The 24,461-nt window shown below is 40.3% G+C and overlaps 1 protein-coding gene across 1 annotated transcript in view; it reads left to right on the forward strand.

Moving 5' to 3' along the window:
- Nucleotides 1-24,461, forward strand: part of LOC118217155 — a 152,494-nt gene that overhangs the window by 104,517 nt on the left and 23,516 nt on the right. Inside the window, exons 15-18 of the mRNA XM_035398977.1 lie at nucleotides 1,588-1,735; nucleotides 3,302-3,864; nucleotides 19,867-20,014; nucleotides 21,566-22,276. Coding sequence (XP_035254868.1) covers nucleotides 1,588-1,735; nucleotides 3,302-3,864; nucleotides 19,867-20,014; nucleotides 21,566-22,276 — 1,570 coding nt within the window. The remainder of the gene's footprint in view (nucleotides 1-1,587; nucleotides 1,736-3,301; nucleotides 3,865-19,866; nucleotides 20,015-21,565; nucleotides 22,277-24,461) is intronic.

Below are 24,461 nucleotides of genomic sequence, written 5' to 3' on the forward strand. Positions count from 1 at the left end.
ACCATTAATCAAAACTGTGTTTAATTATTTTCTATTGAGGTGTTTTACTAATGAAAAGTGTTACTCCAGAGAAAGGTATATATCTGTCCTGTTTTTTCTCCCTGACTTTCCCCTGTACTGCATACTGAAGTGTTACAGTTGATGTTTAAAGAGGTCCATGTCTAAATTTTATAATGTAGAATTATTGATTTAACTTCTGTATGAATGAGGGGCCAAACAGAGAGGCAGTAGTAATAGATTAAAAAAATATTTTCATTGCGTTTAGTTCATTGTTTTCCCAGTTTGCAAAGCCCCGTTTTATTCATAATCCAGTCTCATTACTGCGGCCACCCCGATTAAACAGGGTTCTGAGAAGCACACATACCCTTTGAAGTGTGGATGTCAGCTGCCAACTTCTCATCCCTCCACATATCTTGAGTAGCAGGAGTTCATTTCATGAGTTTGTTTACGCTGCAGACGCTCAGTTGAACTGAGATGGTTGCTAGTGCTTGATGAGACACAGAAAATCCTGCTTATTGAACTCTCCCTGCTGCTGCTGCCAATTACACGCTGCCCTGTGGAGCTGCCAGCACAGCCTGCACTGCACAGTCAGGGTTTGATAGCAGACTGTGGGGTGCATCCACACACTGGAACAGTGTCTTAGCAGGATGAGCCACCCAGCAGCCCTTTATAATATTTGCCAGTAAATTCCGAGTAATAATCCTCTTGACAAAAATTACTGTACTGATATTTTACTTTTTTAACATATTTTCATCACAGTTTTAAAAGACGTGTATTTTGACCTTTTAGGCTGTTAATATGTATTGAACTGAATGAGACATTATATTGGTATTAATAAAAGTCTCATGCACAACTGTGCACCTACAAATTTACTGCCCGGCCCAACTCTTTTTAGTCTTCAGTATTAAATTTCATTTTATTTTTCATACTCTCCACTCCAAACTTACAGAGAGCAGCTCAACTCAGAGCTGAATGTCTGTTACACTCCTGATGAGGAGTAAATTGTTCTCTTTCTCTCTGACAGGGGAGGAGCACCGTCTCTCAGAGCTGAGGATTGTGCTGCTGGGGGGGAGAGGGAGTGGGAAGAGTTCAGCAGGAAACACCATCCTGGGCAGAGAGGAGTTTGAGTCTGGAGTAAGAACTGCACAGTGTGTGAAGAGACAGGGTGAAGTAGCTGGGAGACAGGTCACAGTGGTCGACACACCAGGCTGGTGGGTGACATCTTCTGTGAAGGACACTGCAGAGCTGCATAAACAGGAGATTGTGCGCAGTGTGTCTCTGTGTCCCCCGGGACCCTGCGCTCTCATCCTGGTCATTGATGTGGGCACAGTGTTCAGAGACAAACACAGGACATCAGCGGTGGATCACCTGGAGCTTCTCAGTGAGAGAGTCTGGAGACACACTATAGTGCTGTTCACCAGGGGAGACTGGCTGGGAGACACAACCATTGAGCAGCGCATTGAGACTGAAGGGAGGGCCCTCCAAGAGCTCATAGAGAAATGTGGGAACAGGTATCATGTTCTCAACAATGAGAACAGGGCAGATGGGACTCAGGTCACAGAGCTGCTGGAGAAGATAGAGGAGATGATGGCAGGGCATGGAAGCTGTCTCTATGAATTAGATAGAATGCTCTTCCAGGAGGTGGAAGAGAAGAGGAGGGCAGTGGAACAGCGAGTGAAACAGAGGATGATGAAGGTTCAGATGCAGAGAAAGACTCTCAGAGCACTTTTTGAGGGTAAGTATTTTTCATTCATAGACTTTACATGTAGAGGACTTACAGTGGAATATTTACATTAATCATAACTACGTTGAATTATTTTCTATTGAGGAGTTTTTCCAATGAAAAGAGATACTCCAGTGAAAGGTGTATATCTGTTTTTATTTTTTCCTGACTTTCCCCTGTGCTGCATACTGAGGTGTGATTGAGTGCTTAAAGAGGCCATTTTGTACATATGATGATGTGGAATGTCTGATTTTAGTTTTGTATGAATGAGTGCCAAATCGAAGGCAGTCTGTCCCACGCCAATGTGACACCCCGGGGAGAGAGATGCGGCAGTGCCGAGGAACACCATTTCTGTCGCATGGAGAGAGAGAGCGCGCACACAAAAACGAAATAAAATTAACAGACCGCTTCACCATTCCCCCTCACGGGTTCCGGGCAAAAACAATGAACTAAAACAGCGAGCTAAAATAACAAAGACAAATGAAAGTAAAACAGAGCGGCAACTATTTCAGTTCACCGCTCTGCAGCCGACCCACCTTCCCGGCCAGGTCCAGCTCCTCTAGCATCCCAGCTGAGGATTGCTTTCTTTCCAGTGCTCAAAATAACACGAAACAAAAATCATAACTGCGCTCTCTGTGTTAGCTCCCGGTCTCGGCCCCGAACTGTGGAGAGCAGCACACCTTTAAGCACCTGGGCTGATTAGCTAACGCAGCCCAGGTGCGTGTGCTCTCTCCACCAGCCGGCGCAGCCGAGACCAATCCGCCTCTCAGGCGGACCGACTGCGACACAGTCATAATTCCTTATATAATCATTTTCACTGCATTTTTTCATTTTTCTCCCTGTTGGCAATTCCCAGTGTAATTCATAATCCAGTGTCATCACTGCAGCCACCCTGAATAAACAGGGTGCCGAGAAGCACACGTTCCCTTTGAAGTGTGGCTGTCAGCTGCCAACTTCTCTCCCCTCCACAGTTGTTGAGTAGCAGGAGCTGATTTCATGAGCGCGTTTAGGCTGCAGACGTTCAGTGGAACTGAGGCGGTTCATAGTGTTGGAGGAGACAGAAAATCCTGCTGACTGAACTCTCCCTGCTGCTGCCAATTACATGCTGCCCTATGGAGCTGCCAGCACAGCCTGCGCTGCACAGTCAGAGTTTGATAGCAGACTGTGGGGTGCATCCACACTATATAACAGTGTCTTAGCTGGATGAGTCACCCAGCAGCCCCATAAAACTAATGCACTTAAAAATATAGCAATGTTCTTTTTGCTATAGATTGTGTGTGATTAGTTTTCATTCTTCAGATATTCCCATCACATTATTGAAAGCATTATGTTGTGAAATTTCAGGCTGTAAAATGCTTTGATTAAATTAAGACATTCTGTTGATATGTGCAAAAGTTCCATGCACAACTTTGTTCATGAAGGTTTAACCCAAATCCCACCTCTCATATGCCCATAGTGATGAATGTAATTTCATTATTAATACTCTCCACTCCAAACTTACAGACAGCAGCTCATCTCAGAGCTGAATGTCTGTTACACTCCTGATGAGGAGTAAATTGTTCTCTTTCTCTCTGACAGGGGAGGAGCACCGTCTCTCAGAGCTGAGGATTGTGCTGCTGGGGGGGAGATGGAGTGGGAAGAGTTCAGCAGGAAACACCATCCTGGGCGGAGAGGAGTTTGAGTCTGGAATAAGAACTGCACAGTGTGTGAAGAGACAGGGTGAAGTAGCTGGGAGACAGGTCACTGTGGTCGACACACCAGGCTGGTGGAAGAATTATTCTGTGAATGACTCTGCAGAGCTGGATAAACAGGAGGTTGTGCGCAGTGTGTCTCTGTGTCCCGCGGGACCCTGCGCTCTCTTCCTGGTCATTAATTTGAGCGCAGCTTTCAGAGAGGAACACAGGAGATCAGTGGTGGAACACCTGGAGCTTCTCAGTGAGAGAGTCTGGAGACACACTATAGTGCTGTTCACCTGTGGAGACTGGCTGGGAGACACAACCATTGAGCAGAGCATTGAGACTGAAGGGAGGGCCCTCCAAGAGCTCATAGAGAAATGTGGGAACAGGTATCATGTTCTCAACAATGAGAACAGGGCTGATGGGACTCAGGTCACAGAGCTGCTGGAGAAGATAGAGGAGATGGTAGCCAGGAACACAGGTGTTCCCTTCAGTATAGAGGAGAGAGACAGAGACGGCAAATTTACAGGAAAGAAAATGGTTCAACAGAAGAGCTTTGAAGAGGAATGGAGCAGAAGGGAGGAGGAGCTGATAGAGAGAATGTCAAAGATTGTGGTTGACTCAAAGAAAGAGGATTCCACACTGCCATTCAAGAGGAGAAGCAGCATGGATATTTTTCCACCTTCTTGTAAGTTTTATCTGAAGAGAAACACTTTTCAATATATAAAAATGTCACGTTACATTGCATCATGTTGCATATATGGGGTGACAGTTGGAGGGTTGCTGGTTCAATCCCCCACCCTGGGCATGTAAAGCACTTAGGATAAAAGCTCTATATAAATGCAGTCTTAATATAAAGCACTGAATTTAACTTTCAAAATCTAGGCCTGCCATTAAAAGTATTGATGCCAATTTTCAATAAATTATATTAGCTGTTAGCTCACACAAACTTTTATTTGTTGAAAATGTGTTTTTCTGCTGACATCATTACTTTTTGAACTGTGTTTGTTATGAGTAAGTGATAATAGTCATTCACATAAATTTTGGCTATGAAAGAGACATGCAGACATATAAATACAAGCAAACACTCATGCATTCTAGCTGAATGAAGCACATAGGCATGGATTCAATCATTTTTCCTTTATCATGAATGACAAATAAATGAAATTGTTTGTCATATTTTTAAATGAAAGCGTTTTTAACGGGGTATTGTGTACATGACAGACCTACTGATTGCTTATATGTCTGTAGATGATCTATAGGGCTACATTAATTTAGAAATTGGTCATTTGCAGCCTTGCAGAGTAACTACAGTAGCTTAAAAAGTAGTTATCAGTAGAAATGGTGCAGCAGTCATCTTGACCGTTCTCAGTGTAAAAAATTTTATACAGCCTATCTGTTGTAAAGAAATCATTATCTTGCGGCAGTTTCCGCACGACCAGTAAGGTTACCTACCGGGCGGAATCACAAAACAGATTTTGGTGATTAATTTCGGTGCTGCCTGTACTAACGTTATACACGTGCTCTGTTTATTCATTAGCAAACTATCTAGTGTTACACTCGGTCATAGTGCAGAAAGTGTCTAAAGTGTGAGTCTATTTTACCCAGAAGGATTCAAACAATTATATGGACCTTGGCAATAAAAAAGAAGTTTTTATTTTTGTCGTTTGCTTGCTGTTTTAAAAAAGTTAGATGACCGATTCAGGTTTGATGATTTTTTCAGGTTTATCATCAAAATGTAAACACAATGTGTGAAATGATACTGACTGGATTTCAGAAAAATAAATGAGTTTCCTGCGTCGATTAGTCAGTTGCAAAAGCAATAGTTAAAATTTTTATGCAATTATTTGCAAGCTAGCCTGTGTAATGAGTTAGAGATTTGCCCAAGTCTGTGCCTCTCACTTGTCCAAAGGTCCTGTGCGCAAATGTGCTACCAGTGAGCTACTAGTGAACTAGTCTCTGCCGAAGTATTATTTTTTATTTAGAAGTTGTCCAGTTTCCATGTGTATCTGATGTTTTTACTGGCTGATATAGCTACATTTCCAATGGGGAGACATATTCTTTGTGGGCCTGGAGCATTTGTGCTGATTTAATTGGCAGGATAAAGAAGAAGCAGAAGAAGGAAAAAACACACAATCCCGTTAGTTTGGGGTTTTATTGTTGTTTGTAAATAGTGTCTGTTCACATAAGGTCTGAAGGTAACCCTTACCTCCCACAAATACGAACACCAGACTAAAGTATTACTTTAAAAACTAAGGATGTAATAACCATATGAATATTAAACAGATTTGTAATTTGGATCAAATTAACATACGATTGCAAATTAATTTCAAATGAAATATCAGTCCATGCTGCACCAGAGAAGTGAATGATTCATATAATGACCCTAAATTACCTTATTTTCCTAAATCATTATGTGAATCAGAAAGATCTGATTATGATTATGATGCCGCAGTTTCAGAAAATAACAAAATATAACAGAATACAACGCGTGTGAATTTGAGTGTAACAGAGCTTGTTGGTGTTGTTGTGTTACAGTGAGTGGAGGGACTCCAGCCCCCTCTGAAGCAGGCAGCTCTATGTGGGATTCCCATCCAGCTCTGAAACTTTCCAGTAGGAAGGTGTCATGGTGGCTGAAAAGGAGTAAACCAGAGAGTTCAGCATCATCTGGATACGGAACACTGAGTTCTGTAGTGAGTGAAGCAGAGGAGCCTGACAGGGTGACCTTGGAAGAGGACAGTGTAGGTGACATGCCACACTAAACACTGCTCTACACTGCCCCATGTGGTAGATTGTGTAACTACTTCATCTGATGCTTTTTTCCAAAACCATACATTTACTTTTCAATGTTTTTGAAAAAATTTCCAAGTCTTTCATAATTATGACTTCAGAGATTTGTTTGTTATCAGTTGTAACTGAAAGGCCTGTAAAAATATGAAATATTCTGTGATTCATTCAATGCAATCAAAGCCATGCCGATGGCTATGCGCATGCCAATATACAATTGAAAACTAGATTGAATTTGTGTAATTTCATAGTATACATGGCATAGACAAGATCAAATTTATATAAGATTCCTGTGTATCTATGTGTCTGGCTCAGTGTGTAATAGTAGTGGGGTGCGGGTTTGAACCTCGGCTATGCCCATGTCATCCGCTGACTGACAAGGAGTCTGCTGTGGATGGACACAGCTGATCTCTCTGGGTTCCTCTGGTTACTGCAGCATTAGTTCTCCCCAATGGCTCACTTTACACACACAGGCTACAGGAGGAGAGACACGCCTCTCTGCTCTTTCCTTCAGCTGCAATGGTTCTTGTGTGCAGGTGGCATAATTCAAGTGACATACTGACTATACTGTGTATATGTTTTATTTGTGTATATTACATATATTTTGGTACTTCAAGTAATAGATTCGCAACAATTGTCAGTTTTAGTAACAATTTCTGAAATTAACTACACAGGATAAGCGCAGGGTATTTCAAGGTTTTCCCCAGGAAAATAGAGGAAGGGGAAGTGCCTCAGAGGGTATTCAGTGGTGGCTTCAAGTGTCAAGTCATGGTATTTGCAGGGTATAGCCCAGTGATTCCCAAACATTTTTTTTATTTTTTAAAAAATTATTATTACAGGCATTTAGCAGACGCTCTTATCCAGAGCGACTTACACAACCTTTTTTTACATAGCATTTAACATTGTATCCATTTATACAGCTGGATATATACTGAAGCAATGCAGGTTAAGTACCTTGCTCAAGGGTACAACGGCAGTGTCCTTACCCGGGAATCGAACCTGCGACCTTTCGGTTACAAGCCCAGTTCCTTACCCACTGTGCTACACTCCGTCTGTTTTTTGGTCAGGGCCCCCCTTTGTTAACCGTAAATTCTGTAAGCAGCCCCCCCCCCCCCCTGTCCCCGCCCCCGCCCCCACACACACATCCTGTACTGTGCCTTAATCCTTCAGCCCTCACCGTGTCTTCCCCACGGGTTCTACCCACCGCTTCGGCAACCACTGGTGTAGCCAACACCTGGCCTGGTGAAAACATGGCTTCACAAAGCCAAAGCCAGTCTTGTTCAATCGCACCACATTTATTGAACGGTTCAATGTAAGATTATGGAGGCCTGAGTCAGAGGTGTTATTGATTTGTCTCTGATGTTTTCGGAGGTGCTCATGAATTCTGTGGAGGTGCAGCGCCCCCACCTGGGAGAAACCATGGTGTTCACAGGAACACAAACCCTATCATGAAATTCCTTGATACCTTACTGAACTTTAAAGTGAGTGAATTAATCTACAAATGAAATATGCACAAGACTAATGTGATCTTTCGTCGTACATTTGCAATTTAATAACTCTTTGACAGATTTTTCAGGAAAATATACCAAGCTTAAAACCTATTGTCCATTTGATCTTGATTTGTACTGATTTGTTGATAAACTAAACTTTTTGATTTATTTGCTTAAAATAAAAATTTTACTTGTAGCGTCTGTCGATTTTTGGACAGGTGTGGTGTAGAATATTTGTAACGTACAGGTAATGTTCCCGGTGTCTTTAGCTTCATATTGCTCTGCTGCATATCTCTGAAGCTGGTCAGTATCCAGCCACCCAAAACAACCTACCTTACACACACAACCAAATAATAAATGCATTGCATACATATCAAATAGATACAGTTACTCTTTGAATAAAGAAAAGACAAGGTTGTTTCAGTGTAATACAAAAATATATATTTTTAAGTTAGTTACTCATACAAGTCATTATAGAGATATCTGTTCTATTTTGCATTTCAAGGCGTAAAATTAATTGTATAGGTTTCAGACTGAATTAATCTGCTGTTCAATACATGTGGAAATGAAACGTGGAATGTCAAAAAAAATCCATTAAAATATTGTGACCACAGGTCACCTGCTATTCTAACGCTGTCATTATGGTACTGGCTGCATGCCTCACATGAGGTGGTGTTAATAGCCTTTTCAAGCCACAAACTTGAAATCTTGAATCTCCTGACCATGAGGACAGGGATAATCCTGAAATCAGTGGTTCCTTACCAAGACACCCACAGTCCATCCTTTCATTTGTGTCTTTTTCTTCCATCAAAAAAGCACTTGATACAGAAAGGATTTTAATGGTTTTCTTTAAATACAGAAAAGAAGGTGTTCTGTAAAATGACTTGCAGTTCTCACACACTCACTCTCAGTCTCAGACATGCACATACACACATGCATACACACCTACTATTACGACTACTCAAGTTACTATTACTACAACACAAACTAAACACTTCCCCCATATTCAATCCATGCACACCTACATATGTACTGTAGTATGCAGGGCTCCAACTCTCTTCATTTTTCTCGCTTTGTCTTCATTTCCCTGTTTTGTCCTCAATCTACCCACCAAACTTTCTTTTACTGAAAAATTTTTGTTGTGCAGGTTCAGTTTAGTTAAATCAGAGGCCAAGTGAGTGAGGATGAGGATGGCATGTGGACGTGGACAGGAATAATATAAGATGTTTCAACAGATTGTGTTAATAAATAGTTACACTACTTGCCATGGTGAAGCCCTTTCTGTTCTACAGGAAGCACTGCAGTTTGAAGAAAGCACAAGACTCGGTGGCCTTTCCTCTATTCGTTCACAGCCCTCTCCAACCCCCATCAAAGCTCGCTTAGCCAATAGGAAAACTGCGACACTGCATTTACCAATGAGAAATGATTTACCACCTTTGCAATCATTTGGTGCTACAGAGTTTTTCCCAGCAGACGTTTCTCTCAGTTTCAAAGGTGTCGACATTAGCAATAAGCATCGCTGAACTCACCCATGTGTCTGCCCTACTAAAATGGCTACAGATCTGGATCTGTTTTCTCGATCTGGAACACGGTTATACGGAAACGACTCCAATTTGTGAGTGGGAACAATCAGGAGTTGTGTCAGTCAGGTAAAATTGTATTTCTTTTTCTTTTCACCATGCTCTCAGATATACAGGATCATGTTCATAAATTGTATACGTAAATATTCTTTCCTGGCCTACAGCTCTCAGTGTTTTCACTCAATGCTCTGCCGACATTACTGCGTCATGTCTGAAACAAATAAGAAAGTAAAACTCTATCGCTTGTGCCATAATGTATAGACTGGGTATAAAAGTTACCATATTTTAGCATGATCTTTTCACGTAACATGAGTGATGGAATTATTTCGTATTATATATATATATATATCATGTAATAATGTGATAATTTCATGATCCCATATTATTGTGAAATACATTATACTATTTTGTTCATTTCTTTTTCTTCTTTTTTTTGCAGTTGCTGCAGTGCGCTTCTGTAGGCTACGGACTTTCGGAAGTGTGGTTGTTGAATTTGGTGAGTCTGAATTCTAATTTTATTAACAAACTGTGAATACTTTATGCAGTTTAATCTGTGGGAATCCATATTTGTTATTTGACATATGGCACCATTTTGTGATTTAATTGACTATTATGCACTTAAAACATATAAGCCTACTATATTTTTCTATTCGCCTACATTAAACGTAGTTTTACAAAATGGCTGTCAAACTTGGACTTACACTAGTCTTGCTTATTTGGGTGAGGGGAAAAGTTGTAAAGATAAGACATTGAACTTGAAGGGACAGTTCAGTTTAGTTTTCGAGTCTATTTCTAAACACGAAATCCTTTAACGTATCTAAATATGTAAAATATCTTAACTTTGCACAAAAAACGTTCAATAGAGTGTTACAGTTTATAGTCCTAAACCCCGGAAGTAAGTTCGCTTTTTTTGAGCCAAACAAATCGTTGTAGTTTCAACATAGCAACTTGTTAGCAACTTACTTTTTTAAAGCACCTAACGTCTTCTGAATTCACTGTTGAGATATTAATGGGTGTAATTTATCTCGTAGAACAAAACGTAAAACTCTCTTCGACACACGTTAACCTCAGGAAGTGAACTATTCCCACAAAAACTGAATCAAAAAGGGAGAAAAGCCTGATGTTATAATGTGGCCCACGTTTTCTGTGTGAAAATGTTTCACCATGAAATCAACAGAAGATGGGTAAACATACTAATTAAAAACTGACAATAATCTTTATAAAAATGCTTTAACCCGGTAGAAAATATGGGTTGCTAAATATTTGTTGTTAAAAAAATGAGTGAAGTCAATTTAACCCACTATTAGCTTATCAGAAGCACAAAATATGGAAGTTCTGCCTTGATTTTTGATTCTGAGTGACACCTCTCGCATACGTGCACTGTGTGATCAGCAGAGCAGTGAGACCAAAAAGGCAAAAACATTCCATGAGTAGATCGTGTTCAGATAAGTTCATCATTTTATCAGAACATGATGTAAATGATTATAACTTATCAAATTAATTGTAGGAAGTTTTATGACCACAGTTGAGCTACCTGGAGTCCTGTTTTCACATTCTTTTATTTTTGGTGAGTGAGTTCACTTTTAGCTTGCTAACATGTCCACTCTTTAGTGTGAAGGAGGCATTGTGATTGGGATGGCAGATATGCCATCCCGCCAAGTTACACCTTGGCTGGGCATGCCCCATACCTATACAGCACGGAGCTTGGCACTTTTCAGGCTTCCCCACAGAAATAACCGCAACAACACATACACTCATCCCTTAAAAACATGAATTTCTGTACACTTTGACCCCATTTCAACAGAATTCATTAACAACTTCACACATCCACACAATAAAGCCCCAAACTAAGAGTATTTTGCATTCTTCTTCTTATTTTTCCTGTCACAAATGCTCCTAGCCCACAAAGAATGTCTCCCCATTGGTAATTATGTACAACAACCAATAAAGACATCAGATACAAACACAAAATGAACATATATACAAGTGCGAAGATTAAAACTTTGCAGCTCTGACGTCTACTTCACTCGCTCACTGGGTAGTGCCATTGCCTTTTGCAACTGTTTTCAGGACTGACAGACTCGGGTTTAGTCCCCCCCTCTTACTGAAGCAAATCTCTAACTCATTACACTGGCTTGCTGGCTAACTAAAAATACAACATTTCAACTATTGCTTTTGCATCTGTAAAATCTTTCCGGGTCAGTTCCGCCTTTCAGCATTTTCACAGTGTTTAACCTCTTAGCACACACCTAGTGGTCGGCACGCCGGCGTGCCTAGATTGTTCAACTCAGACATTCATTGCTCCTGAAACCAAAATATGAGATGCTTTGTTTTAGTTTCATTAGTAGACGATACACGACAACTATGCTGAATACAGAGTTTCGCAGCGCCATCATTGTCACTCTGGTCGTTCATTTAACAAGCACCGCCTCCCTGCAGTCTCATCTGCAACTACACCCCCCACCCATGACATAATGGACAATATTGTCTATCTGAGGATTTAAAAAAATATTCTTTCACCACTCAAAAATCGTATTCCGTCATAGCAACAAGATAAACCCAACAATAGCCCTAAGATATGCCAATACAGCAGTGAAAACGCTGCTTCCTGAATAACGAAATAAACGACAGTTTTCAAAAATTATACCATGTCATTCTCAGTCAATATCTGGGACAAAATATTGAATAAATATACAACCTTACTATTGGATTTATGTGTAGAGATGTCCCTTTTGAGACTGAGTGGTCATATATTGTCTTGGACAATCCGTTTGTGAAATATACGCGCATTTGTGACACCTGGGTACCTTCCAAAATTGCTGTGCGTAATACCACACCTGTTGTTTACGGCGTTGTCAATCTTTTTAGTACAGTTTGGTTGGATTGACAATTCATTTATTCAGTAGGTGAGAGTATAAGCTTTCTAACGATGTATAACATGTCTGATTTTGCTTTTGGAATAGCATTTTATAGGTCAGTGTAACCAAAAATGTTCTTATCATTGCATTAACTTACGCATTCACTCTGTGGTAGCAGTAAAAGACACTGCACCTAATGAAACGTGAACAATATTTCATAATTTCTTGGGAAATGCTATTATTATTGAGGACTTCTGGGCATAGCTAAGCCGTATATTTGCTGATAGACCTATCTGACATCGTTTTCTGGAGCAAAAAAGAAGCAGATAGGACATTGATGTACTGTCTCTGTCTCTATCTACTGAACACACATACAATTTCATCATCGCTATGTAAGTATTACTGGGCAAAATATTTTGGTTATATACATAATTTTTGAAATGGAGTGTCTTTATATAATACCACTAACCTAAGTAATGTGGATATTTCACAGTAATGTAAGCGTTAGTTTGTAGTGTAATAGTTTTTGTGTTGCATGCAACAGTGATGACGAGAGTCTTGGAACATTGCCAAAACGTGGTGGACGGTTGAAAATTGTTTTCATATGGTCCCATCCCTGTCTGTCATTACGCTGAGAAATAGCTGAACCATTTTTATTGATAGTATTTCAGTTTCTCTGCAAACGCGCGAAAACACGCTGGTATAATAAAACAATGACGGTAAATATAGCCTATATATATAGTCCGCTTCGTTCCGTTGCTACCACAATATAACAAACTTTCTTGTGTCTACAGCTGCAGTTTCTCGCTGCAATTACTAATATTGAATATAAACAAAAGATGCAATTTATGCTGTAGTCTGCCAATGTCGAAATAAATACTACGGTAGCCTACTCTACGGGGAGCACGCCAGGCAGCAGGGATGTCGAGTTGATATTTTGTTTTTTGTTTCGTTTTTTTCAATGTTGTATTTATTATTTGAAATATGTATTATTATTCTATCTGTCTCTGAGGCGCTCTGAAATGTGCATTCTCTGCTAAGCTGAGCAATGGATTGGAATGTGTGTCTGACGTAGTGTTGCACGGTATACCGAGACTTCAGCACTTTCTCGGTACTTAAAAAAAAACGGTTTGGTATTAGAATTTTCGGTACTTTTAGGTCAATTGTAAAAGCCAGGGAAATGTGTCTCCCGCAGTACTGATTGAGAGGATGAAAGGTGTAATTTGTCAGAATTTTCACTAGATGGCAGTAGCAACTAAGGTAGCCAAGTCAGGTGACGTGCTCTTGTGCATTCATCCTCCTTGATACAGCGCAAACTTCCACTCAGTTCACTTCAGTAGCCATAGGTGTTCTAATTTGGAAATATTTTATCATAGGAAGATGCTGTATTGTTATTAAAATATGCTGTTTTTAGATATATTTTAAAGTAAAATACCTGTTTAAAGATTATTTTGTTTACAGGTGTTTAATTTTTGAAATATATTTAATATATTTTTCTATTGTTTAGTGTTGTAACACTATAGGCCTGTGCTTATTAATATATTGAACAGGCTTCAACTTAAAGGTTGTTAATAAACCAGGTTGTTAATAAACCGTGAATTCGAAAATGAGGTCAACCCTTGTGGACATTACGTTTCTGATCAGTAGATATGTTGGGTGAAGATATATGATCATGAGGATAAAACCATTTAAAAATCACTCCATAGGGGGCGCAGTACTGCCAATGCTTGGACCCCTCCCAACGTCGCTTGCCTCTTTAATTACATTCTTGGTTTTTATTACATAAAAAAATTGAAATGGATTATTGGGAGTTATTACACTATTGGTAGTTTATTACATTATTAGTTGTTACAGGGTTAGAAAAAGCTAAGATATTGTTAAAGGGTGAATTATTTCCACATGATTTTAAAAACTCTCGACGGGTCAGAGCTGTTTTGGCAGCACGAGGGGGACCTACACAATATTAGGCAGGTGGTTTTAATGTTGTGGCTGATCGGTGTAATTAACTTGATTTATCTGCTTGCTTTGACTTGAATGTCTGTTAAGTGCATGAGAGAAAGCAAAACATTTAATCAATATTAAGTTTTATTTTGGAATGGAAATGGAAACATGCAATGTGCTTCATATTTTTGCCTATGTAGGCTATATTAAAAAGGTGTAGTAATAAAATAAGAGCTTGTCACCTACTGCAATATTGGCTCGTTTTCCTTGTTAACAGGAAAAAATACAATATGGGCAAAGACAACCTTTCGATTTGCTGTTCTGCAACGTTGTTAGTCCTGCTTTCTTGAACTCGGGTACTGACATAATCTAAGCAGTACACGGTGCAAATTATTCAAGATGTCATTGCCTAGTGCTGATAAATGTACCCCATCAATTAAAAACCATCACGGTTAATTGTGCTTATGTCTGTGTGTTTTTTAAAATCATGAAATACATGCTATGACAAATCCACGGAAAAACAAACATTTGTACCCTTAGAAAAACGGTGAGTAGTAGCCTACAATTAAAAAGGAACCGCAAAGTGACTTGAAAAACAACGGTATTCTACGAAAAGTGGTAGCCACTGATGTGATGGGTCTATCAAAGCACACAGACAAATTATAAATGGTGAAAATGCATACATACAAAGTATGTAAAATCTTGATAAATTACGCTTATGTATTATTTTATATTCATACAATTGTCATCTTTGTAAATTTGATTTATCATCATCATCACCACTTCACCTTAATCAGCACCATAGCATCATTTGAACAATCATTTAAGAGCAAATAAAATATAGCTATTCTTAAATTAATTTTTTAAATTCATGTTGGCCTATTTATTTTCATATGTGATTAGTCATCATCAGCAGCATCATCATGCAAAGACAGAAATACTACAACTAATAACATTTTTAATGATATTACGCTATTAGCTAGTAGCAATATCAGAATGAGAATGTAGTCAAAATAATATGGTGGAATCAGCATAATAGAATCTTAATTTAAGAGCCACATATTCCAGCTTTATTACTAATCATTTATTTATTTGTTACGAGTCATCACCATGAGCAATGGGCACAAGAATATTACGGCAGGTAACATAATTATTAGTAATATTCATATATCAAAATAACAATATAATGAAAATAATGGCAATGGATTCATGTAATCCTAGGTCTTGGTTTAATACTTTTCTGATTCTGTTCTTTTCTGTTCTGAGTAAGCAACTCGAATTCAACCCTTTTCTACATCGATGAGTCAATAACAGCCTCATAATCGTTCATGCGCGGGTGTGCTCTGTGCTCTAAACAGTTACGCGCGCTGTGACGTTAAACCATGCGGACCAAATTGGAATGAAATAAATCTTATATCTTCTCTGGGAATCAGAAACAAAATTGGTGCCTGGAGAGTAATTAGTTCAAGGTGAAGCAGTATTAGAGCTAAAAAGTTCTGTCCAAAATAATTTAATTTGACCAGGGTAAATTCATAGTTTTGAATGTACTTCAATGGGGAAATTAGTTTTTTGGCACCAGAACCTTACTAAAGCCGCGTTTCCACCAAAAGTCCCCGGAACTTTTAGTCCCAGGAACTACTTTTCAAGGAACTAAAAGGTTCCTTCAGCCCATGGTTGTTTGTGTTTCCACCGCGAAGATTAGGCAAATTAGCCCACTGACCTATGAAAAAGCGATGTTGTCGTCGGTCCATCTGTCCTATGATTTCTTCTGTAACCCCATACTACCACCGAAGTAGCCTACATTATTTTCTAATAACCAGGACAGCCCGGAGGGGTTTATTCCACTATACAGCGGGTTACCAACAATGACTATATATGGTTACTTTTGTATTTATTGATTTTTATCTATTTTAATCACCTGGAATTGAAATATTCTTCTGCAGCCGTTTGGGCATATTTTACCGTTGTCAAGCAAAACTGTCGTTGGTAGTTGAACTTGGACCGTTGTTATGCAACAAATAGGATATAACAGGCCAATAGTCAGATTGTAACTGTTTTATATATCCTCTCAAACACATTCATTATGTTTTTATGCGAACATTCACTTTCATGTCTTGACATCCGAGGCGACAGAATGCATTCACATTTCCAATATAACTGGCAACAACAGCAGAAAACATGCACACATTGTAAACAATTTGCTGTTTGATTACTTTCTCATCGTCAATTCCATATAGGCTAATCGCAAAATGACAAGAATAGAACGAAAACTCGGACTTGCGTGAAAATTTTAATTAGTGGTACAGCCACCGTTTGCTTTCCTTCGAAGTTACTGCTAGCCGAGCAGCGAAGTGTGCCCTCCAGATGCGGACCATGCACCATAAATTAGTCCATAGTCATCCTGGTCTTTTTGTGGAATTGAAGAATGGCAGAGTAAAATTACGGCAGTCTGAAAAAAGCTAAAGGGACGATTACTAGAATTACCTTTTATTTTACCCTGACAAAAAGTGCGGAAGGTGATTTCCAGTTTGCTTTTACTGTATCATTAATGTGAATTACGCAGAACTACCGCATACCTCACATAACTGTATCAAACGTTTTGAGTCAATTACAATGGGCTAGCAAAGAAAATCCGGAAGAAAATATTCAGCAACCGAATTAATCCGTTTGAATGTTTTGGTAGCCTACGTAATATGCTGTCCCAGCACGAATGCTTAGCATTTTATAAAACGAATACTAAAGCAAGAAAAGAACAGAAGAGCACACGTTATAATTCCAAGATGTTGGCAGGCTATAACAAAACTAGGCTACTGCGCTGCATAACATACAAGTTTGATTTGAAGGTTCCTAGTTCCGGGGTAAAGTTCCTGCGCGGCTTAAAATGCAATACCTGGAGTAACCACTGGAGTATATGACCTTCAAGGAGAATGGCAATCCCTGGTCTTCTGGAAGGAGGCCGTTCATTTTAAAACATGAAATAAACTGAATAACATTATAGCTCATGTAGCTGAAATGACGGATTCAGCTCAGTTTATATTAACATATAAGGTGGTCTCCAACATGAAACCTGTTTAGGTTTTAAACAAAATAAATACTGTACTGGCTTTTTTAAATGTGGTGTTTGCTTAGCATAGCTTAAATAGGCTCAAAAGCGGAAAACAGGCTTGTTTACTTCCAGTTACTTGGTGGCCTATTCACAGAAACATAACAGGAAAATTTCTAATTTTTTAATAAGACATAAAAAATAGCTAAATGTATTAAATTGAATAAAATGTATGATTCATTAATTCAATTAATTAGGATAATTCGATAAATCTGAAAATTGCCTTTTCAAACCTTTCAAGTTCCAAAATAAAATAAGAGAAAGTAAATAACAATCATTGCTGCGTTCCGCAATGCACAATGTAAGGAATGTTCAACTTCTCCGTAAGTTTTAATCTCTTTCCGAGAGATGAACAGCTTAAAAAATGAGGATTTGCAATGTGAGACACGAAGATTACTTATCACTCAGCTAGCTATAGGGAGGTCAAACCTGTTTTGGCGATCTTTCAGAAAACATATTTTTGACACTACAGTTGAATATTATATTGTACAGTTGAATGTTATACTGTACAGTAAAAAGAGTATAACAGATACATGGCCTATAATGTTATTACCCTAGTATTATGTTGCATACAACAGAAGACTGTACGCCCTTTTTCGTAATATGGGTCAGGTCTTTTGGAGACCCTGGTCTTTTGGGGACCCTGGTGTCTTTGTGATCCTGTGATTATGATGACCCGATCTTCTGAGGAAGGAAGGGAGTGCAGCGTCAAAGAAGTCAGTCTATGGCTGAACAACAATTAGTGATGGCGAGCCACCCAGCTTGATCTTCATTGACAACCACACGCAGAGGACAGAAGGATCATCTGCCGGAAAGATGATGGTCACTACGAACTGTATCCACACAGGACATAGACATTCATACTTACATTCATTCTGAGGGTGCACCCGAGAAAAAAGACTTTCAAACAAACGCGCACGGTGTGAAATAGGCCTGTTTATTATTTTCTTTTCTTTAAAAGGAGTTTATTGATGCAAACTCGTTACAGTTGTAAATTGGTACAAACGTAACTGTTTTCTAATTTCACGAAAGTGAACAATTTTCTATAAAGTTTACACATTGTGTTGTCTCCATTCATTTATGGTGCATTGTCTACTCCCATTGCTCCTTCCCGAACCTAGCTATATGGTGTACATCCCCAGAAGTGTGTTACAATGCCATTAAAATAATTCTGTTTTACAGAATTAATGGACCAAGACAGAGAGACTGACATGGCAGCTGGTGTTGTGACCTCTCATCATGGTGTGTAGAAAATGAATTTTTAATGTTTCTTTTTTACGACCAATACTTATCGTACTTACCAGAACAGAGGAAAAGGATTAAAGGATTATATAAATCAATCAAACAGCTGATTTTCTCAAAAAGCGATGTTTGTTAAAGGAGTAACGTGGTTGAACGTGACACTTCCCAGTTGTCTTTAGGCAACAACAAAACAAATGTGCATAATTTTTTTATTATTCAGTCATTTCAATGTACTTCAAAACATATTTTTCTAAGCATAAATTTCCCACTATAAAAGTTCACCCAAACCGTCTGGGCGTGGTAATGAAAACTGTCAGTTAGCTATGATTGACAGACCGTGCCCCGTTACCATAGCTACCCCCATGATAGGCTCTCTTTTTGGGAGACTTTTCACAAGCTAGCTAGCTTAGTAGTATATCAAGTATCGATAGATAGCTCATAAAAGCAAACTAGCTAGCTGACGTTATCGATAACATTGCCTTATGAAAGCAAACTACCTAGCTAGCTAACGTTAATCTGCTAGCTAAATGAATATAACCAGAAATAATCTAATAGCCCTTAAAAGCACTCTAATTTAAGTGAACCTAATGTGAGTCAAATATTTGCATTGTCTTCCCTGTAAGCCAGCGGCGCAAACTATGGGTCTCGAGTTATCCATGGGTTTACGGGGCGTGGAAAGGAGTGGTTACTGTGTTCGTGACGCACTAAGTTGACAACTTTCTCAACCCGTTGAAAATAGGACGATAAATTTAAAATGCATATTTCTCCAAAAATACAGAACGGACATATTTAATACTTTACTCATTGTGTTTCTTCAATGCCTCTTGTGCAAATAGCACATAAAACCGAGAAAGTGTGAAAATCACCATGGTACTCCTTTAACTCAACTTTTGTCTCTGATAGGAGAGGAGCACCATCTCTCAGAGCTGAGGATTGTTCTGCTGGGGGGGAGACGGAGTGGGAAGAGTTCAGCAGGAAACACCATCCTGGGCAGAGAGGAGTTTGAGTCTGGAATAAGAACTGCACAGTGTGTGAAGAGACAGGGTGAAGTAGCTGGGAGACAGGTCACTGTGGTCGACACACCAAGCTGGTGGATTAATATTTCTGTGAAGGACACTGCAGAGCTGGATAAACAGGAGATTGTGCGCAGTGTGTCTCTGTGTCCCCCGGGACCCTGCGCTCTCTTCCTGGTCATAAATGTTAGCTCAGCATTCAGAGATACATACAGTAGACCAGCGGTGGAACACCTGGAGCTTCTCAGTGAGAGAGTCTGGAGACACACTATAGTGCTGTTCACCTTTGGAGATTGGCTGGGAGACACAAGCATTGAGCAGCACATTGAAACTAATGGGAGGGCCCTCCAAGAGCTTATAGAGAAATGTGGGAACAGGTATCATGTTCTCAACAATAAGAACATGGCTGATGGGACTCAGGTCACAGAGCTGCTGGAGAAGATAGAGGAGATGATGGCAGGGCATGGAGGCTCTCACTATGAAGTAGATAGAATGCTTTTACAGGAGGTGGAAGAGAAGAGGAGTGCAGTGGAACAGCGAGTGAAACAGAGGATGACGAAGGTTCAGATGCAGAGAAAGACTCTCAGAGCACTTTTTGAGGGTAAGTATTTTTCATATATAGACTTTACATGTAGAGGAATTACAGTGGAATATTTACATTAATCATAACTACGTTTAATTATTTTCTATTGAGGAGTTTTACCAATGAAAAGAGTTACTCCAGTGTAAGGTGTATATCTGTGTTTACTTTTTTCCTGACTTTCCCCTGTGCTGCATACTGAGGTGTGAGTGAGTGCTTAAAGAGGCCATTTTGTACATATGATGATGCGGAATACCTGATTTTTGTTTTGTATGAATGAGTGTCAAATCGAAGGCAGTCTGTCCCACGCCAGTGTGACACCCCGGGGAGAGAGATGCGGCAGTGCCGAGGAACACCGTTTCTGTCGCATGGAGAGAGAGAGTGCACACACAAAAACGAAATAAAATTAACAGACCGCTTCACCGTTCCCCCTCACGGGTTCCGGGCAAAAACAATGAACTAAAACAGCAAGCTAAAATAACAAAGACAAAAGAAAGTAAAACAGAGCGACAGCTATTTCAGTTCGCCGCTCTGCAGCCGACCCGCCTTCCCGGCCAGGTCCAGCTCCTCTAGCATCCCAGCTGAGGAATGCTTTCTTTCCAGTGCTCAAAATAAAATGAAACAAAAATCATACCTGCGCTCTCTGTGTTAGCTACCGGTCTCAGCCCTGAACTGTGGAGAGCAGCACACTTTTAAGCACCTGGGCTGATTAGCTAACGCAGCCCAGGTGCGTGTGCTCTCTCCACCAACCGGCGCAGCCGAGACCAATCCGCCTCTCAGGCAGTCATAATTCCTTATATAATAATTTTCACTGCATTTTTTCATTTTTCTCCCTGTTGGCAATTCCCAGTGTAATTCATAATCCAGTGTCATCACTGCAGCCACCCTGATTAAACCGGGTGCAGAGAAGCACACGTTCCCTTTGAAGTGTGGCTGTCAGCTGCCAATTTCTCTCCCCTCCACAGTTGTTGAGTAGCAGGAGCTGATTTCATGAGCGTGTTTAGGCTGCAGACGTTCAGTGGAACTGAGGTGGTTCATAGTGTTTGATGAGACAGAAAATCCTGCTGACTGAACTCTCCCTGCTGCTGCCAATTACATGCTGCCCTGTGGAGCTGCCAGCACAGCCTGCGCTGCACAGTCAGGGTTTGATAGCAGACTGTGGGGTGCATCCACACTATGGAACAGTGTCTTAGCAGGATGAGTCACCCAGCAGCCCCATAACAGTAATGCACTTAAAAATATAGCAATGTTCTTCTTGCTATAGATTTTGTGTGATTATTTTTAATTCTTCAGATATTCCCATCACATTATTGAAAGCATTATGTTGTGAAATTTCAGGCTTTAAAATGCTTTGATTAAATTAAGACATTCTGTTGATATGTGCAAAAGTTCCATGCACAACTTTGTTCATAAAGGTTTAACCCAAATCCCACCTGTCATATGCCCATAGTGATGAATATCATTTCATTTTTAATACTGTGCACTCCAAACTTACAGACAGCAGCTCATCTCTGAGCTGAATGTCTGTTACACTCCTGATGAGGAGTAAATTGTTCTCTTTCTCTCTGACAGGGGAGGAGCACCGTCTCTCAGAGCTGAGGATTGTGCTGCTGGGGGGGAGATGCAGTGGGAAGAGTTCAGCAGGAAACACCATCCTGGGCAGAGAGGAGTTTGAGTCTGGAAAAAGAACAGCACAGTGTGTGAAGAGACAGGGTGAAGTAGCTGGGAGACAGGTCACTGTGGTGGACACACCAGGCTGGTGGAGTGATTATTCTGTGAATAGCACTGCAGAGCTGGATAAGCAGGAGATTATGCACAGTGTTTCTCTGTGTCCCCCGGGACCCTGCTCTCTCTTCCTGGTCATTAATGTGAGCTCAGCCTTCAGAGAGGAACACAGAAGATCAGCGGTGGGACACCTGGAGCTTCTCAGTGAGCGAGTCTGGAGACACACTATAGTGCTGTTCACCTGTGGAGACTGGCTGGGAGACACAACCATTGAGCAGCGCATTGAGACTGAAGGGAGGGCCCTCCAAGAGCTCATAGAGAAATGTGGGAACAGGTATCATGTTCTCAATAATGTGAACAGGGCTGATGGGACTCAGGTCACAGAGCTGCTGGAGAAGATAGAGGAGATGATGGCAGGGCATGGAGGCTCTCACTATGAAGTAGATAGAATGCTTTTACAGGAGGTGGAAGAGAAGAGGAGTGCAGTGGAACAGCGAGTGAAACAGAGGATGACAAAGGTTCAGATGCAGAGAAAGACTCTCAGAGCACTTTTTGAGGGTATGTATTTTTCATATATAGACTTTACATGTAGAGGAATTACAGTGGAATATTTACATTAATCATAACTACGTTGAATTATTTTCTATTGAGGAGTTTTTCCATTGAAAAGAGTTACTCCAGTGAAAGGTGGATATCTGTGTTTATTTTTTCCTGATGTAAACACTTCACAGCTAGACCAATGAGGGTTTGTAGCTGGAGGGGAAGGCATCGCGTGTTCTCCCTTGGCTGGTGTGATTCAAAACCGGAGATGTTAGTTATTTTTCCTCTGTTCGTAAGAACAGGGCACAATTATAATTAAGAATGCACTGGTTCCGTTGCCACGGGTTAGATATGAAGGCGTTGCTTCATATCCCGCTTAAAACTGGCCTGAAACGGATCAGTAGCATTCTGGTTACTCTCCGTTCGCAAACGGGGCTATGCTGTCATCAGAGATATATCTGATCTGTTGCCGGACTGTCAATATTCCAATGGGAGCATCAGAATATTCACAAATGCGCGGAACAACACATCAAATATATCCATGACTACAGCAAGAAGGGTAACAGTTACTAGGTTTTACCCTCATGTTAATCTGACTCCATATTAAATGATAATCTAAAATTTGGGTTTAACTATACGTGGAACTTGGGAGTGGTTACACTCGACTCTATCTTGTGCCATCATTCCTCAATATATGCTCCCGGGTTTAGCACTATTGTTAAATCTTAGTTCGGTGAAGAATCCAGAGGGTAGGAGGCTGACCACCATAATACATGCCTTCCTTACATGGATAGTGCATCGATAGTTATGAGCCCAGGACGGTGCGTATCTATCGGGCTCCTTAAGGTGAATTTGACAAGAACCGGCGTACAACGCCCATGGGTCCTCTTAAGTCAAAACACCAGAACCAATACCACCAATCCCTTAGCGGGCAGATCGTGGTCGCCTATCTAACTTGAAAACCCCACTAAAGACGTTTGCTGTACTAGACCCCTGATCAGTAGGTTCTAGTCATAATTGTCCCCCTGAGTATTTAAGCGGAATTTCGGCTGAAAAGAAGATAAAATGGATTAGAGTCATGAAGACCACGCAAGTTAAAAATAAGAAGAATTTATTTAACAGGCAGGTAGGTTGTTATCTTCAAATTCAAAATCAATTATAAGGTTTAAAAACATAAATACAGAGTAAAGAGTTCTTACACAGCCTGTTTAGCTACACACAGAGCACAGAGTATGTGCAACGTGGGGAAGTCGTTTACGATCTTCCTTGTGCATCTACACACAACACAGCGTCTGTGTAGTATGGGAAGTCGATTACGATCTTCCTCGATTGCTTTGTCTCCCTTCCTTTTAAGCCAAATCCCGCGTTTGGTCTAGGCGGCATTACCATAAATTAACCTGGCCGAATCATAAATTTCGAATTCCGGCCCCCACCATTTGGAGGCGGTTGTTAAAACAATTGGTGGGTAAATGGGGAAAAGGAGATGATTACCAGAGAGGACATTCCATTGTGTTAGTTTTTTCCTGAGTTTCTGTAACTATGTTTTATTAAATTCTATTTGGTATGAAACATATTTCATTCAACTGCTTGAATTTCCCTGAATACTTCCATACCAAACATGTCAAGTGGATGTAATATTATGGTGCAGTTGTCATGAAAATACCCTTTTGTTTAACCATTTTACATGCAATCCATGTTATTATTACATAAGGCATAATACAATAATATAATGAAAACATGTGTATGATTTGTACGGTTTTCCGGGGTTTGTAAATAGGATAAACAGATGGTTTAAAGTCCAGATCCAGAAAAGAAATAAAAAGTGTAATGGCAGAGGGGCCCACATAAGGGCACTGTGGTACTGTCCCACGCAGTTGCCCCACCATTTGGCCAGAGGCCTGATGACCCTTAATGACCCCCACAACCATAAACAAAGAGACCAGTTCCCCTTATCTTAGTTGTGTCCAGATGGCAACATTCCTGAGGCCCAACGGCTTGCTCACACAACCATAAACAACCAGTCCAGTTCCCCTTATCTCAGTCTTGTCCAGAGGGTAATAGTCCAGAGAGCCAAATGGCCTGCCCATCCAGAGGAAGTCCGAGTAACTTATTGTTTTACCACAAGGCTCTCGGGTCCTTTGAAGTACAGGCTGCGTCCCAGCATGCCGGCTCGTTCAAATGCCAGCCTTTTCTGGGCCCCAGT

The sequence above is a fragment of the Anguilla anguilla genome, chromosome 17 (genome assembly GCF_013347855.1).
Source record: "Anguilla anguilla isolate fAngAng1 chromosome 17, fAngAng1.pri, whole genome shotgun sequence".
In the NCBI taxonomy this organism is placed as follows: Eukaryota; Metazoa; Chordata; class Actinopteri; order Anguilliformes; family Anguillidae; genus Anguilla; species Anguilla anguilla.